At 36.7% G+C, this 14,708-nt stretch overlaps 1 protein-coding gene and 1 long non-coding RNA gene across 3 annotated transcripts; one reads left to right on the top strand and one right to left on the bottom strand.

The window, feature by feature from the left end:
- Positions 1-4,433: 4,433 nt before the first annotated feature.
- Positions 4,434-12,966, bottom strand: LOC129870511 (uncharacterized). Of its 2 annotated transcripts, XR_008762092.1 has the most exons (3): positions 12,158-12,966; positions 5,560-11,264; positions 4,434-4,689 (listed from the first exon to the last, which is right to left on the bottom strand). It is a non-coding gene; the product is annotated as an uncharacterized LOC129870511 (long non-coding RNA). The 2 variants fall into 2 exon arrangements; XR_008762091.1 differs by having other exon boundaries at positions 5,560-12,966.
- A 533-nt stretch (positions 12,967-13,499) lies between these two features.
- On the top strand, positions 13,500-14,111 carry LOC129869814 (uncharacterized mitochondrial protein AtMg00810-like). Its single transcript, XM_055944417.1, has one exon. It carries the CDS (start codon positions 13,500-13,502, stop codon positions 14,109-14,111), a length of 612 nt encoding a protein of 203 aa, XP_055800392.1.
- Positions 14,112-14,708: the final 597 nt, after the last annotated feature.

Here is a 14,708-nt window from a genome sequence, read left to right as displayed (position 1 = left end):
GACGCGTCCTTTTGGAATAATTTTCGATTATATTCTGAAAAAGGAATTACAATCTATGGTAATAATGAGATGATACAGAAATCGAAAGATGAGCATTAACTTTTGGAATGATTTGGACGAGGTGGTGAGAGAGATATATCACACACTGACAAGTTATTTTGTAGGAGGAGATTTCAATGGTCATATTGAGTCTACTCTAGTAGATGGAGGTTTTGATTTTGGAGATAGAAACAAAGGAGGAATTCCACTAACTCGATCTTGCAGCATGCGGGCACGAGTCTTCCTATATGTAAAAGATTTATGGGTTGGGGGGGGAGGGGGGGGGGGGGGGAATTCAGAGATCATTTTGCAAGAGTTTTTGGGTTGGTGTTACCCAATTTAAATTTTCGAAGGAGGAGCACTTGATGACCTTCCATAATCAGTGGCCAAGACTCAAATAGGTTATTTGCTCCTTAGGGAGATTGATAAAGGTCTTCGTAAATATTGCAAAGTTATTTCGAATGAGAACCTTATTCATTCGGCATAAACTCTTGACATTTGAAGATCAAAAGAAGGGAGGATGAAGAGGGTTGAGGATGACCAATCAAGGATCAAATTGGTAGCTTGACTATGACCAATACTCATGAGATGGGGGAGAAATTGATGGATATTAAGGATTGGAGAGTAGTGGGGATGCAAACACTATGTGGGATAGAACGTCTAGTTGCATTAGGTGAGCAACGAGAGAAGTGTTTAGGATCTCAAAAGGTATACTGGGTTAAGATCGAGGGGAATGGTGGTGAAATGGATCACCTTGATAATGTTGGTCTTGAACTTTGAAACTCTACTTCTCCAATGAATAAATGTTAACGGTCATAAATTAAAATTTGTTAAATTTAAACTTTATTCATGAAACAAGCGAGATAAAAATTCAAGATCAATTATCTCTCATATCATATTTGTAAATTACTCTGTAAATTTAGGGTTCTTTTCACTCTATAATTTTTTTCTGTTAGTAAATTTCATGGGTGGTCATTCAACTTTGTATTCATTACACAAAAGTCTCATTTTTTTGTTATATAATAATCATGTTTGCTTGGATTAGCACAAAATTACTTTTATTGAACTCCATTCATCAGAGAAGTGACGTGACACCCTTAATTAATACATTTACTTAATTAAATATGATTAATATACTAAACCACCATTATACCTAAAATAAAACGACACATACATCAGTGATTTACTAAAACACGTATAGATGATGGGACACGTATAATGGTGAAAGGATCTTGTTGAAGATGTCGGTCATCAGAATTTGAATGATCAGAAAGAGTGTTTGATTAGGAGTATGAGCAACCATGAATCAATTACATAATTGAGCAGTAACTCCACTAGTTTAGTTCTTGTAGGAGTGTAAGTATAAGCATTGTTATATTAGTTGTACTAGCCTCCTATAAATCGGAGCATATGTAATCTCAATCAATGTCAATAATACAATCAATTTTCTCTCTAAACAGTGTGTGAGATTTCTAAATGGTATCAGTACAATAGAACTTCTCTCGTTGCTGTAAGTGTTGATAAATAGAAACTACTTCTTGTCCCTCCAAAATAGAAGCAATGGACCCTTCGATCAATAATCTCTCTGCTTCATCGTCTCATTGCCTCATGTTCCATCAAAATTAAGCCACCTAATTATCTAATCTGGAGGATACAAATGATGTAACTTATTCGGATTTTAAAACTAACCTATCTCATCAAGGAGGCAACAATTGCATCACCATCTGCTAAAACTACTGCAAAGGCTGCTGAAACTAGCACTGGGAAGGATGTTGAAGATGATTGGGAGGAGAAGGATCACATACTCAGAAGTTGAATCTCAGACACACTATCTAAGGAGAGTAGTGGGAGTGTTTGGGGGAAGCCTACCTTCAATCCACAAAGGACAAAGAGTTCCAACTTAAATGACAATTGCAAAATGTTAAGTTGGGAAGCAAGAAAATTGATAAATACATCAAAGATTTCAAAAGTATCTGTGATGGAATTGCAGCTATACACAAGCCTGTTGATGAGGATAGCAAAGTTACCAACTTTAAAAAAGGCTTGATTCCAAATACAAGACATTTAGGACTTTCATGCTAGGTAAGGCACCCTATCCTACTCTAAATCATGTTGTCAAATGCTTTCAGGGGATATGACATGGGAGAGGATGAAGAAGAAGTGCCACAATAACAACAAAATTTTAATATAACATTCTCTTCTCAAAGAGGCAGGGGAAGAGGAAATTATTCCTACAGAGGTCGAGATAACAATAACTTTAACTCCAAGGGAAGGGGTTTCAGACCTGCTCAAAGCGAAAATCAGAGCAAAGAGAAATACACCTATGAGGCATGTCAGATTTGTGGTAAGCACAGCCACACTGCTTTAAAATGTTTCTATAGGTGAGATTATTCATATCAGGCTGCAGATGAATTACCACAAGCACTAGCTACTGTGAATTTGCTGAACACCTCAACAGAAGATGACAATATGTATGTGGCACACTCATGAGCCAGCAGTCACAAGACAAACAACTCAGGTAATCTTACTGATCTCAAAAACTATAATGGATCCAATAAGATCATTGTTGGAAATGGTTCAAAGTTATATATAACTCATATTGGGAATACAACTAAATCAGGATTGAAATTAACGGAAGTGCTTATTGTTCCCAAGATCACTAAGAATCTGCTTTCAGTTCATAAGATTGCAAAGGATAACTCATGCACTCTTGAATTTGATGAATCTAACTTTGTTGCAAAGGAAAAGAAGACAAGGACTCTACTGGCTAAGGGATCTAGTAAAGATGGACTCTATGCCCTGGAGGATAACAACCTATATATCTTAACTGCATCAAAGGACCGGAACAGACAACATATGGCATGTTAGATTAAGATATCCTAGTTTAAAGTCTTAAAAAATTTGAGTAAAAATAGTTGCATTGATGTTAGTAGTTGGAATAAAGTTCCTACTGTGTGTTTTAGTTGTCTTTGTTGAAAATACATTGTGATCTTTGGGGGCCTGTTCCTGTTGAATCTTCTCAATGAATGAGGTATTATGTAGTGTTTGTAAATGATAACACAAGGTTTACATGAATTTATCCACTGAAAAAAAATCAAAATTCCTTGAAGTATTTTTAAAATTTCAGAAAATGGTGGAAAACAGTTCTCAAAAACTATTAAAATATTTCAGTGTGATGGAGGTGGTGAGTTCATTAGCACAAACTGCACCAAGCATCTGGAGAATTGTAGCATTATCAGGCATATTTCATGTCCTAACACAACAAAATGGGATTGCTGAAAGAAAGCACAAACATATAATTGAAACTAGTTTGACTTTGTTGTTTCATGCCAAATTACCCTTATTCCTATGGGTAGAAGCCTTCTTGACTGCTGTGTTTCTCATAAACAGGCTCCCCTCCTCCATACTGAAAATGAAAGCTCCTTTTGTTAAGTTGTATAGTGCATAACCTGATTACAACAGTCTCAAAGTATTTGGATGCAGGTGTTTCCCTTACTTGAAAGGTAGCACAAAGTTCAGCCCAAAAACTTATCCATGTGTGTTCATAGGATATAGTAATCTGCACTAGGGCTTTAGATGCTACCATTCTCCAACAAGAAGAGTACATGTGTCTAGACATGTGGTGTTTGATGAAATCACACTTATGTACACTCAGATCAATCTCACAAAAAATCTGATGAATCTACTCACTTAGCTACTTTTGTTGAATTTTCTCGAAGATGCAGGCACCAAACATTACCAGCTCCACTTCAGGGGGAGTACTGTCCAGCAGTCCTCATGTTAACAACTGTAATTAACGGGTAATGCAACAATACGTGTGCCTATCCATTTATATTATGTGAGGACAAATGATGAAGCAAATGAAGAGGTTGTGCATGGTTCTCTAGATTTAGCAACCACGGAAGGGATCTACTTGAAGGTTGATCTCTCATAGAGGTTTAACACTAAAAGTCAGCACGTAGAAGCAGCAACAAACACGGAAGGTGAACCAAGTCACAGTGTTACAGATCAGGCAGTACCAGTGACAAGTACTGAAGGAGAACCTAGTCAGAGTGTTATAGATCAGACAACTTTTGAGTTAAAAAGACACCATATGGTTACAAGACACAAAGCAAGATTTGCTCACAGTGCTCTTGTTTCAAGCAGAAATGAGACATACATAGAACCAAAAATTGTCAAGGAGGCACTAAAGTCTCCACTTTGGCTTGCATCTATGCAATAGGAGATTGATGCAATACACTGCAATCAAATGTCACGACCTGAGACTACCCCCTAGTCGCGACACGGTGCTTAAAGCCACAAGTGACCCCAAGGTAACCTCATGGCATGGAATGATACTAAAATTTACAAAATAAAAAAAAAGAGATAATTAAAAATGCGGAAGACAACATGAATAGTCTAAAAGAGTCCAATCATCAAATAGACAAAATCTAATACACATAAGCTGAAATCTAGTTTGACTATCTGAAAAGCCTCTACTAATAGTGAGCTCCTAGGACAAGATCCTAGCTAACTCCAACTGTCTGAAATGAAATAGAAATACTGAAATCAGAAGATTGAGGTTATCCCCGAATAATGAGGACTCGCTACAAGGCTAACTCGCTGATCAGAACTCATATTAACCACGACTTGAATGTTGAACATCCGAACCTATATTATCAACAATATAGGCAGAAAGTATGCGGTCAATACTTTGAATGTACTAAGTATGAGGAATATGCATAAATAAAACATGATATTTGAACATGATAAATCTGTACAACATGCTGCTACAATGATCAAGTAAAATAATATGAAAACTGAACAAATTAAACTGAAATAACTGAAATTTTTTATCACAATAACTTAAAAGTCTGACTGTGTGAGATACTAAAACCGACATAAATCAAATGCGCTACTACATGGAGTTCAGTGTACTGCCCTACACCGAAAAAGAGGGTGTCCAATACTTGCCAAGGAAAAGGACCTGAATATGAGCTAATGTGGATCCACTAAGCTAATGTCTATGTGACACAAAACTTATGGTGTTACATAGTTCTGGGATTTAGGGATTGCTATTAAAGGTCCACGAATGCTGACCGGAATCTTTTCATCCCTAAATCCGCTCGGTGCTAAGTATTACTCCCATAGAAAACATCCAATCAACTAAAGCTAGTAATAATCTGATACTACGGAATCATACTAATAATCTGATAAAATACTGAGTAGCTCATAAATCATAATTACTGATCATATATTGAGAGATGCTTTATTAGAAGAACTCATGATAATCTGGTTATCTGAAAACATGCTTTTGGAGAATCATAGCCATGAAAATACTTGAATACTTTAGGGTTAATGAAAATATCATTGGAAACATGTAATTATACTTGAAATCATGCAATTGAAGATGATCTAAATTTCAATAAAAACCCATGAAAATCTTAAAAACCCTAGGTTTAGACAATCATAGAGCTTGAGAAATTGGGGTTCTTTAGGACTCAATGGGTGAAGGTATACCCATTGATGAAATCCACATACCTGAGATGGAGAACCCTAGCTTGATTTCCTTGATTGGAGACTTGAATCTTGGAACCCAATCCTTGTTTGAGAGGAAATTTGAGAGAGAAGAATCTTGATTTGAGAGAGTTATGAGAGAATGAGGGGTTAAGGCTGATAGGAATCACTTATATTCACTTATAATGGCCAGAAATGATGCAGTATAGGAATTAAAAGAATGGAAAAATACCACAATGCCCCGGGATAAAACTTCTACAGGTCATCTACGGAGGCCTTGGAAGTGTTCGTAAACGGAGAATTTTTTTTGGGTTCTTAGGGTTACCTCTATGGACCCTTCTACGGTCCATAGAACTCTATATGGTCATACAAGTACTCGTAAAAGACATAGAATTCTGGGTTTCTAAAGTCTTGTTCTACGGATCAATCTATTGCCCATGAAATCTTACACGGTTTGTAACAGTGCCTGTGAAATGTTAGATAGATTTTTCTTATCCTGAACTCTGGTCTTCGGATTCCATTACGGTCTGTGGTTCCTTCCACGATCCGTAAAAGTGTCTGTGAATAAGAGATTTTATAGGTTTCAGTTCTTTCTGGATTTTCAAGGTATGATCTAGGCTTAGGAACTTTTGGGGTGTTGTAATATATCTTCCTTTAGAACACTCTTCCTCGAATGGAATCTAACAAGGCTAAAAAGAATAGAGAAAGATCTACAATCGCAGAACTGAAAGCTAAACATTGAAATTGATGAAGTGACTAACTCCGAACTTGAACATGAAGACTGAACTGATTTCGTGAACATGCATGCATACTGAGAGATGAGAAAACTGAGAGACATGATTCTAAAAGAGTGCTATGGAGGAACTATTACCTCACACTGGAACTGAACTGGAAGGAAAGAGATGGGGGTACTTGGCCATCATATCTTCTTCGGCTTCCTAGGAGCTCCCTCAACTGACTGACTCCTCCAAAGGACTTTCACTTAAGCGACTTCCTTATTCCTCAACTTACGAACCGGACGTTCAGAAATCTCAACTGGGACCTCTTCATAAGAGAGACATTCCTTTATGCCAACTCTCTCTAAAGACAACGCTGAAGTCGGATCACCAATGCACTTCTTCGACAAGAACACATGAAACACTGGATGTAACTGATGCTAGATCTGAAGGAAAGTCTAACTAATAAGACACTTTGCCAAAACACCTCAAAATCTGGTAAGGACCAACATAATAGGGACTGAGCTTTCCTTTCTTACCAAACCTCATCATCACCTTAATAGGTGAGATTTTCAGATAAACCCAATAATCAACATCAAATTCAAGCTCTCTTCTCCTCACATTCGCATAAGATTTCTGTCTACTCTGGTTCATTTTCAACCTCTATCTAATAAGTCAAACTTTCTCCATAGCCTCATGAACTGACTCGGGCCCTATCAAAGCCACTTCACCAACCTCAAACTACCCTATAGGAGACCTACACCTCCTACCATAGAGCATTTCAAATTTAGCCATCTGAATACTTATGTGGTAATTGTTATTATAAGTAAACTCAATCAAGGCAAATGATCATCCCAATTACCTTTGAAGTCTATTACACAAGCTCTCAACATATCTTTTAAGGGTTGAAAAGTTCGTTCGGCCTAACCATCTGTCTGTGGATAAAAAGTTATACTAAGCTTAACCTGAGTACCAAGACCTTTCTGAAATAATCTCCAAAATTGAGAAGTGAACTGGGTACCTCTGTTGGAGATAATAGACAAAGGAACTCCGTGCAATCTAACCAAATCCGGAATGTAAAGTCTCGTATAATCTCGGCTGAATAAGAAGTCTTAACTTGGAGGAAATGTATTGCCTTATTCATTCGAACTACAACCACCCATATAGAATACTATTATCGACGTGTACGAGGCAAACCTGTGATGAAGTCTATATTAAAATCTTTCCACTTCCAAGTAGGAATACTGATATCCTAAGTCATACCTCCTAGTTTCTAATGCCCAACCTTAACTTGTATGTAATTTGGACACTTAGCCACAAATTCTGCAATATCTTTCTTCACACCACTCCACCAACAGACCTCTCGCAAGTCACGGTACATATTGGTGGCTCCTGGGTGAATAGAATACCAAGAACGGTGAGTTTCTGTTAAAATTTGTTGCCTCAAAGCATCAACATCTGGAATACATAACCAATCACAGTAATGAAGTACACCATCTCCCCCTTAGGAAAAAGCCTCAATAGCCTTTTTGAGAACAACGTGCTTCAGCTCAACCAAGTTTGTATCATCATTCTACTTTGCCTTAACATCTATCACAGGAGATGATTATGATCAATAATCCCACTATCTTCTGAATCCACCAAACAAAATCCTAAAAGAGAAAGCACATGAACATCTCGAACTAACTCCTTTTTCTTATCCTCAATGTGAGCAACCTTATTTATGGACAACCTACTAAGAGCATCTCCTACTACATTGTCTTTACCCAGATGGTATAGAACACTCATGTCATAATCTTTCAACAACTCAAGCCACCTCCTTTGGCGAAGATTCAAGTCATTCTGATTAAACACATATTGCAGGTTGTTATGATAGGTGAAAACATCCACATAACTACTATAAAGATAGTGTCTCCAAATCTTCAAGGAAAATACTACTGATGCTAACTCAAGATCGTGAGTCGTGTAATTCTTCTCATAAACTTTGAGTTGTCTAGAAGCATATGCTATGACCTTGCCATGTTGCATTAATACACAACCAAGACCAATTCTGAAAGCATCAAAATAAACCATAAAACCATCTGAACCTTCTGGTTGAGTCAGAACTGGAGCTGTTGTAAGTCATGTCTTTAACTCCCGAGAACTCTTTTCACAAGCTTTGGACTACTGAAATTTGATTTCTTTCTGAGACAATCTGGACAAAGGAGAACCAAGAGAGGAAAATCTTCCACAAATCATTTGTAGTAACCAATTAAACACAAGAAACTCCTGATATTTGAGGGAGAAAGAGGTCTAGGCCAATTCTTAAATGCTTCAGTCTTTTGAGGATCAAAACCTGAATGACCTCTCCAGAAACTATATTGCCAAGGAAGGCTACTGACCTCAACGAAAATCATACTTGCTAAATTTAACAAACAACTGACTCCTTAAGAATTCGCAAGACAATTGTCAAATGGCCTGCATGCTCACCCTTACTCTGAGAATAAATTAAGATGTTATCTATGAAGATGATGAAGAACATATCTAAATAATATTTGAACACCCTATTCCTAAAATCCATAAAAGCTGCAAGAGCATTTATTAATCCAAAATACATAACCATAAATTCATAGTGACCATATCGAGTCCTTAATGTTGTCTTGTAATGTCACACTCTCTGACTTTGAGATGATGATAGTCTAATCTGAGGTTTATGTTAGAGAAGAAGCTAGCACCCTAAAGTTGATCGAATCAGTCATCAATCTTGGGAATGAGATACTTATTTTTTATTGTGACCTTGTTCAACTGGCGGTAATCGATGCATATTCTAAGACAACCATCTTTCTTACAAATGAAGAGAACAAGAGCTCCCCATGGAGAAAAGCTAGGCCTGATAAAACCTTTGTCTAGAAGGTCCTTCAATTGCTCCTTCAACTCTTTAAGCTCAGCTGGAGCTATTCTATAAAGAGGGAGGGAGAAAGGCTGGGTATTTGGAAAAAGGTCTATTCCGAAGTCGATTTCCCTTTGGGGGGATTTCGAGAAGATCTTTAGAAAATGCTTTTGAGAATTCATTGACGACTAGAATTGACTGAAGAGTTAGGGTTTTGGAACATGAATCATTAAACTGAACTAAATGATAGATACAATCCTTGGAAGTTATCTTTTAGGCCTTAAGGTATAAAATAAATCGACCTATAAGCGCTGAAGTACTACCATTCCATTCAATGACTGTCTCATTAGAAAACTGAAATTTTACGGCTTTGGTTCTATAGTTGACTAAGGCATAAAAAGTGTGTAGCCAGTCCATGCCAAGAATGATATCAAAATCAAACATGTATAACTCTACTAGAGCAACTGAGGTGATTTTCGAAAAAACTGAGATCGGGCAATTTCTGCATACCCATTTAGCTAAGACTAATTTACCAACAGGAGTAGAGACTGAGAACGACTACTACCTCCTAATTTCTGATGAGAGTAGTCCACACTATATTTCCAAGCCTTCTTGTTGTCCCTAACACTCTCCTTTAGTTTTTCCTCCTCAATCCGTTGAGCATGAGTAATTAAATAAGAGATATCCATTTTTTTAATCAACATGGCAGTCCTACATTCCTTCACCATTGTCTCAGAAACACCGGAAACAAACTTACTCATATGGGCCTTAGAGTCGGCCACCATAATCGAAGCATACTTTGAGATTTGAGTAATCTAAAGGAGTAATCCTTCACAATCATATTTCCTTGCTTCAAGTTAATAAACTCTTGAACCTTAGCTTCCCTCAACTCAAGGGGAAAGAACCTGACGAGAAAAGCAGCCTCAAACTTGTCCAAATCAAGTGGGCCTGCATCCACAACCTTATCATCCTTTCATTGCTTGTATCATATTTGAGCTACTCCTTTCAACTGATAGGCACCTAAGTCTTCACTCTCGACCAGAGTGACACCCATAATCTCAACATCTTCTTGACACCCTCAATGAACTCTTGTAGATCTTCATCCACCTTTGAACTATGGAACTTCGAAAAATTTATCCGAGTGAAGTCTTGAACTCTAGTAGCAGTCGTATTAGCGTTAGGGTTCATTAGCGCCACAACCTATTGATTGTCCTGAGCAGCTATAACTTGGGCTAACGCTTGAAAAGCAGCTAGAACTTGGGCTAATTCTTGAAAAGTAGCCCTAAACTCAATATAAGAGACCTGTTCAACCAAAGGTTCATCTGAGTGAAGTCTCAAACTCTAGTAGGGACGTATTAGCAATAGGGTTCATTGGGGCAAGAACCTTTCAATTGGCCTGAGCAGCCATAACTTGGGCTAATACCTAAAAAAACATCCCTAAACTTAGCATGAGAGACATGTTCAGTCGAAGGGTCAGCCGGACGTGGTGGTGCTTATTGCTCTTCATCTCTATTCCTTCAGACATAAGCTCTTTTTGGAGGCATGATGTTGTAAACGTGTAGAGCAAGGGTTAGAAGGAAATTACGTAGAGTTGTACTCTATTGAACGACTGAGAGTATGAAAGGAGTGAAATATTTCCTAGAATGTTTCATAGCCTTCTATTCATAGATGTGGCGCGCTTCACACCCATGAATAAGACTCTAATTAATGTGGCTTTTAGACACCCAAAAATGCTTGAACCTGATGCTCTGATACTAAGTTTGTCACAATCCGAGACTACCCCTAGTCGTGACATGATGCTTAGAGCCACGAGCGACACCAAGATAACCTCATGGCATGGCATAAAACTATGATTCACAAAATCAACAACAAGAGATAATTGAAATGCGAAAGAAAACATCAATAGTCAAAAGAGGCTAATCATCAAATATATGATATCTGATACACATAAGCTGAAATCTACTCCAACTGTTTGAAAAGCCTCTACTAATAGTGAGTTTCTAGGACAAGCCCCTAGCTCACTCCAACTGTTTGAACTGAAATAGAAATACTAAAATCAAAAGATAGAGATTGTCCCCGAATAATGAGAAATCACCACAAGTCTAACTTGCCGATTAGAACTCGTACTAACCATGGCTCGAATGCTGAATATCCAAACCATATTATTAGCAATATAGGCAGAAAGTATGCAGTCAATACTTTGAATGTCGTAAGTATGAGGAATATGCATAAACAAAATATGATATCTGAACATCATAAACTTGTAAAACTTCTAATGCAGTGATCAAGTAAATAACATGAAAACTGAACAAAATGAACTGAAATAACTAAAATACTTGTTCATGCAATAACTGAAAAGTCCAACTACGAGAGATACTAAAATCGACGTAAACTATGTGAGCTACTACATGGATTTTACTGTACTACCCACACACCAAAAAAAGGGTGTCTTATACTATCCAAGGTAAAGGAACTGGATTTGAGCTAAAGTGGATCCACTAAACTAATGTCTATCAATGACAAATTCTAAGATGCTACATAGATTTGGGACTTAGGAATTTCTACTAAAGGTCCACAGACGCTGACCAGGATCCTTCATCCCTAAATCCACACGATGCTAAGTATTACTCCCATGGAAACATGCAATCAACTGAAGAGAATAATAATCTAATACTACTAAATCATACTGATAATCTGATAAAATACTGAGTAGCTCATAAACATGATAACTAATCATATACTGCGAGATACTTCATCTAAAAGCACCTAAGTCATGATAATCTAAAAACATGCTTTTGAAGAATTATAGCCATGAAAATACTTGTAAACTTGAGGGTTCATGAAAATATCATTGGAAACATTAATTATACTTGAAATCATACAATTGAAGATCAATACTTGAAGATGAACTGAATTTCAATAAACAGCCATGAAAATCTTAAGAACCCTAGGTTTGGAGAATCATAGAACTTGAGAAATTGGGGTTTCTTTGAGAATCAATGAGTGAAGGGATACTCATTGACGAAATCCCACAGACCTGAACTGAAGAACCCTAGCTTGATTTTATTGATTAGAGGCTTGAAGCTTGGAACCTAATCCTTGCTTGAGAGGAAACTTGAGAGAGACAAAATTTGATTTGGGAGAGTTATGAGAGAATAAGGGGTTAAGGTTGATCGGAATCACTTAATCCCACTTAGAATGCCCCAAAACGATGTAGTATAAGGATTAAAAGAATGAGAAAAGACAACAATTCCCCATAACTAAAACTATCGGAGGTTATCTATGGAGGCCTTCTACGGACGTAGAATATTCATGATCCGTGGAAGTGTTCGTAAATGGAGAGAAGTTTTCTGGGGTTTTGAGGTTCAACTTTGTGGACACTTCTATGGTTCGTAGAACTATATACGGCTCATACAACTGCTTGTAAAAGATATAGAATTTTGGGTTTCTATAGTCTTGTTCTATGGATCAATCTACGATCCGTGAAAGCTTCCACGGTCCACAGTAGAGTCTGTGAAACATTAGACAAATTTTCATTGATCTGAACTCTGGTCTACAGATCCCATCACGATTTGTGGTTCCTTTAACGGTCCATAAAAGGGTTTGTAAATCAAAGATTTTATCATTTTCAGCTCTTTTGGACTTTTTAAGGTCTCATCTGGGCTTAGGAACTTTTGGAGTGTTACACCAAACTTGGACTTTGGTTCCTTAAATTGCAAGAATGATCATAGCTTGTGCAAAATTGGTGTTTAAAACTATGTTGAAGTCAGATGGAACCATTGATAGGTACAAAGCAAGACTTGTTGCTAGAGGTTTCTCTTAACTTGAAGGGGTTGATTTTGAGGAGACTTTTATTCCTTTGGTTAAGGCTATAACTATAAAGGTAGTACTTGTAGTGGTTGTGAGTTAAAAATGGAAAATTAAATATTTGAATGTAAAAATTGCTTTTCTATATGGGCATCTAGTGGAAGAAGTACACATAAGTCAACCTCCCAATTTTACTGATCACAGGTATCAGATAATGTATGTTAGCTAAAGAAGGCTCTATATGGCCTTAAATAGGCACCAAGATCCTAGTTTGATAGATTTAGTTTGCATTTGCTTCATCTTGGGTTCTTATGTAGCACATCAGATCCTTCTTTTTTCATACTTCACTCTCTGAGAGGAACAATTCTTCTTCTTTTGTATATCGATGATATTATAATGACAGGAAGTAATCCAAAACATGTCTCAGAGATTATTACGAAGCTTGGAAAGGAATTTTCAATGAAGGATCTTGGACATCTTTATTTCTTCTTATGAATTGAGGTAAAGTACTTCTCAGGTGGAATTCACTAAGTCAAGGTAAGTATGTCGCCGAACTCCTTAGCAAGATAGACATGACACACGCCAAGAAAAAGCACACTCCTCTAGTTCAAAAACATGGACTACATGAGGCTACTGGAAGTCCTATTGATGTCTCCCATTATAGAAGCATTGTGGGAAGCCTGCAGTACTTAACACTCACTAGACTAGATATAAATCATGCAGTCAATCTAGCTAGTCAATTTATGCAGAGTCCTAACAATGAGAATCTTCAAGGAGTCAAGAGAATACCCAGGTACATTAAAGGAACCTCGCATCATGGACTCAGGATCATCTCACAGTCCCCTTATCGATTGTATGGCTATTCTGATGCAGACTGGGGGATGAGGGGTTGTCCTACTACAAGGAGGTCTATTACATGCTATAGCATATACCTTGGTGCAAACTATATCTCTGGGGTATTTAAGAAGCAAACTACAGTAGCTAGGTCCAATATTGAAGCTGAATGTAGAGCTTTGACAGCCACTATAACCGAAATGACCAGGATCATTTATACTCTGCATGACATTGGAGTTTATCTTAAGATAGTGCCTACCTTATTTTGTGACAATTTGAGTGCTCTATATATGACGGGAGATTCATTCAGTAGCATGCTAGGACCAGAAATGGACTACCATTATGTTTGAGAAAAGGTAGCCAGAGGACAATTGCTAACATAATTATGATATAGACCTAATATCATATTAAAATTAACAATTTTAATATTACAATTTTGATATTATAATATTTGATATGGTATTCAATATAATGTTTCAATTTGGTACATTAATAGGATCAAATACTATATCGAAGTATATAATTATATATAATTTTTGTATATTATTTGTATAATAATAAACTTTATTATTTTTCTTCATTTCTTTGTCTTTTGTTCTTGTCTGTTATTTATAATACTAGCAAATATATATATGCAAAATAGTATTAGTATAAAACTAATTATGTAGGCGTTGAAATTTTGACTATTTTATCTTGATTGAAATGTCTTTTTTGTGTAATTAATTAATGAAGTGAACTACTTGTACTTTATTTTGAATATTCGATATGTGTAAGGTGTTAATATGATATAATTAAGGCATTTATTAAAAAATTGAAGTCATAAATATCTATTATGTGAGTATAGGTAAGTCGAAGTCAAACAAATTATGATTATCGGTTCAGAGTATTGCGAAAAAATATGAAATTGTTATTAAAACTGAAATAGCTAGGTGAATTGAATCGAAAGA

This window comes from Solanum dulcamara, chromosome 10 (genome assembly GCF_947179165.1).
Source record: "Solanum dulcamara chromosome 10, daSolDulc1.2, whole genome shotgun sequence".
NCBI lineage: Eukaryota > Viridiplantae > Streptophyta > Magnoliopsida > Solanales > Solanaceae > Solanum > Solanum dulcamara.
The sequence above is the reverse complement of the archived record's forward strand: the minus strand, read 5'-3'. Positions and strand labels throughout refer to the sequence as shown.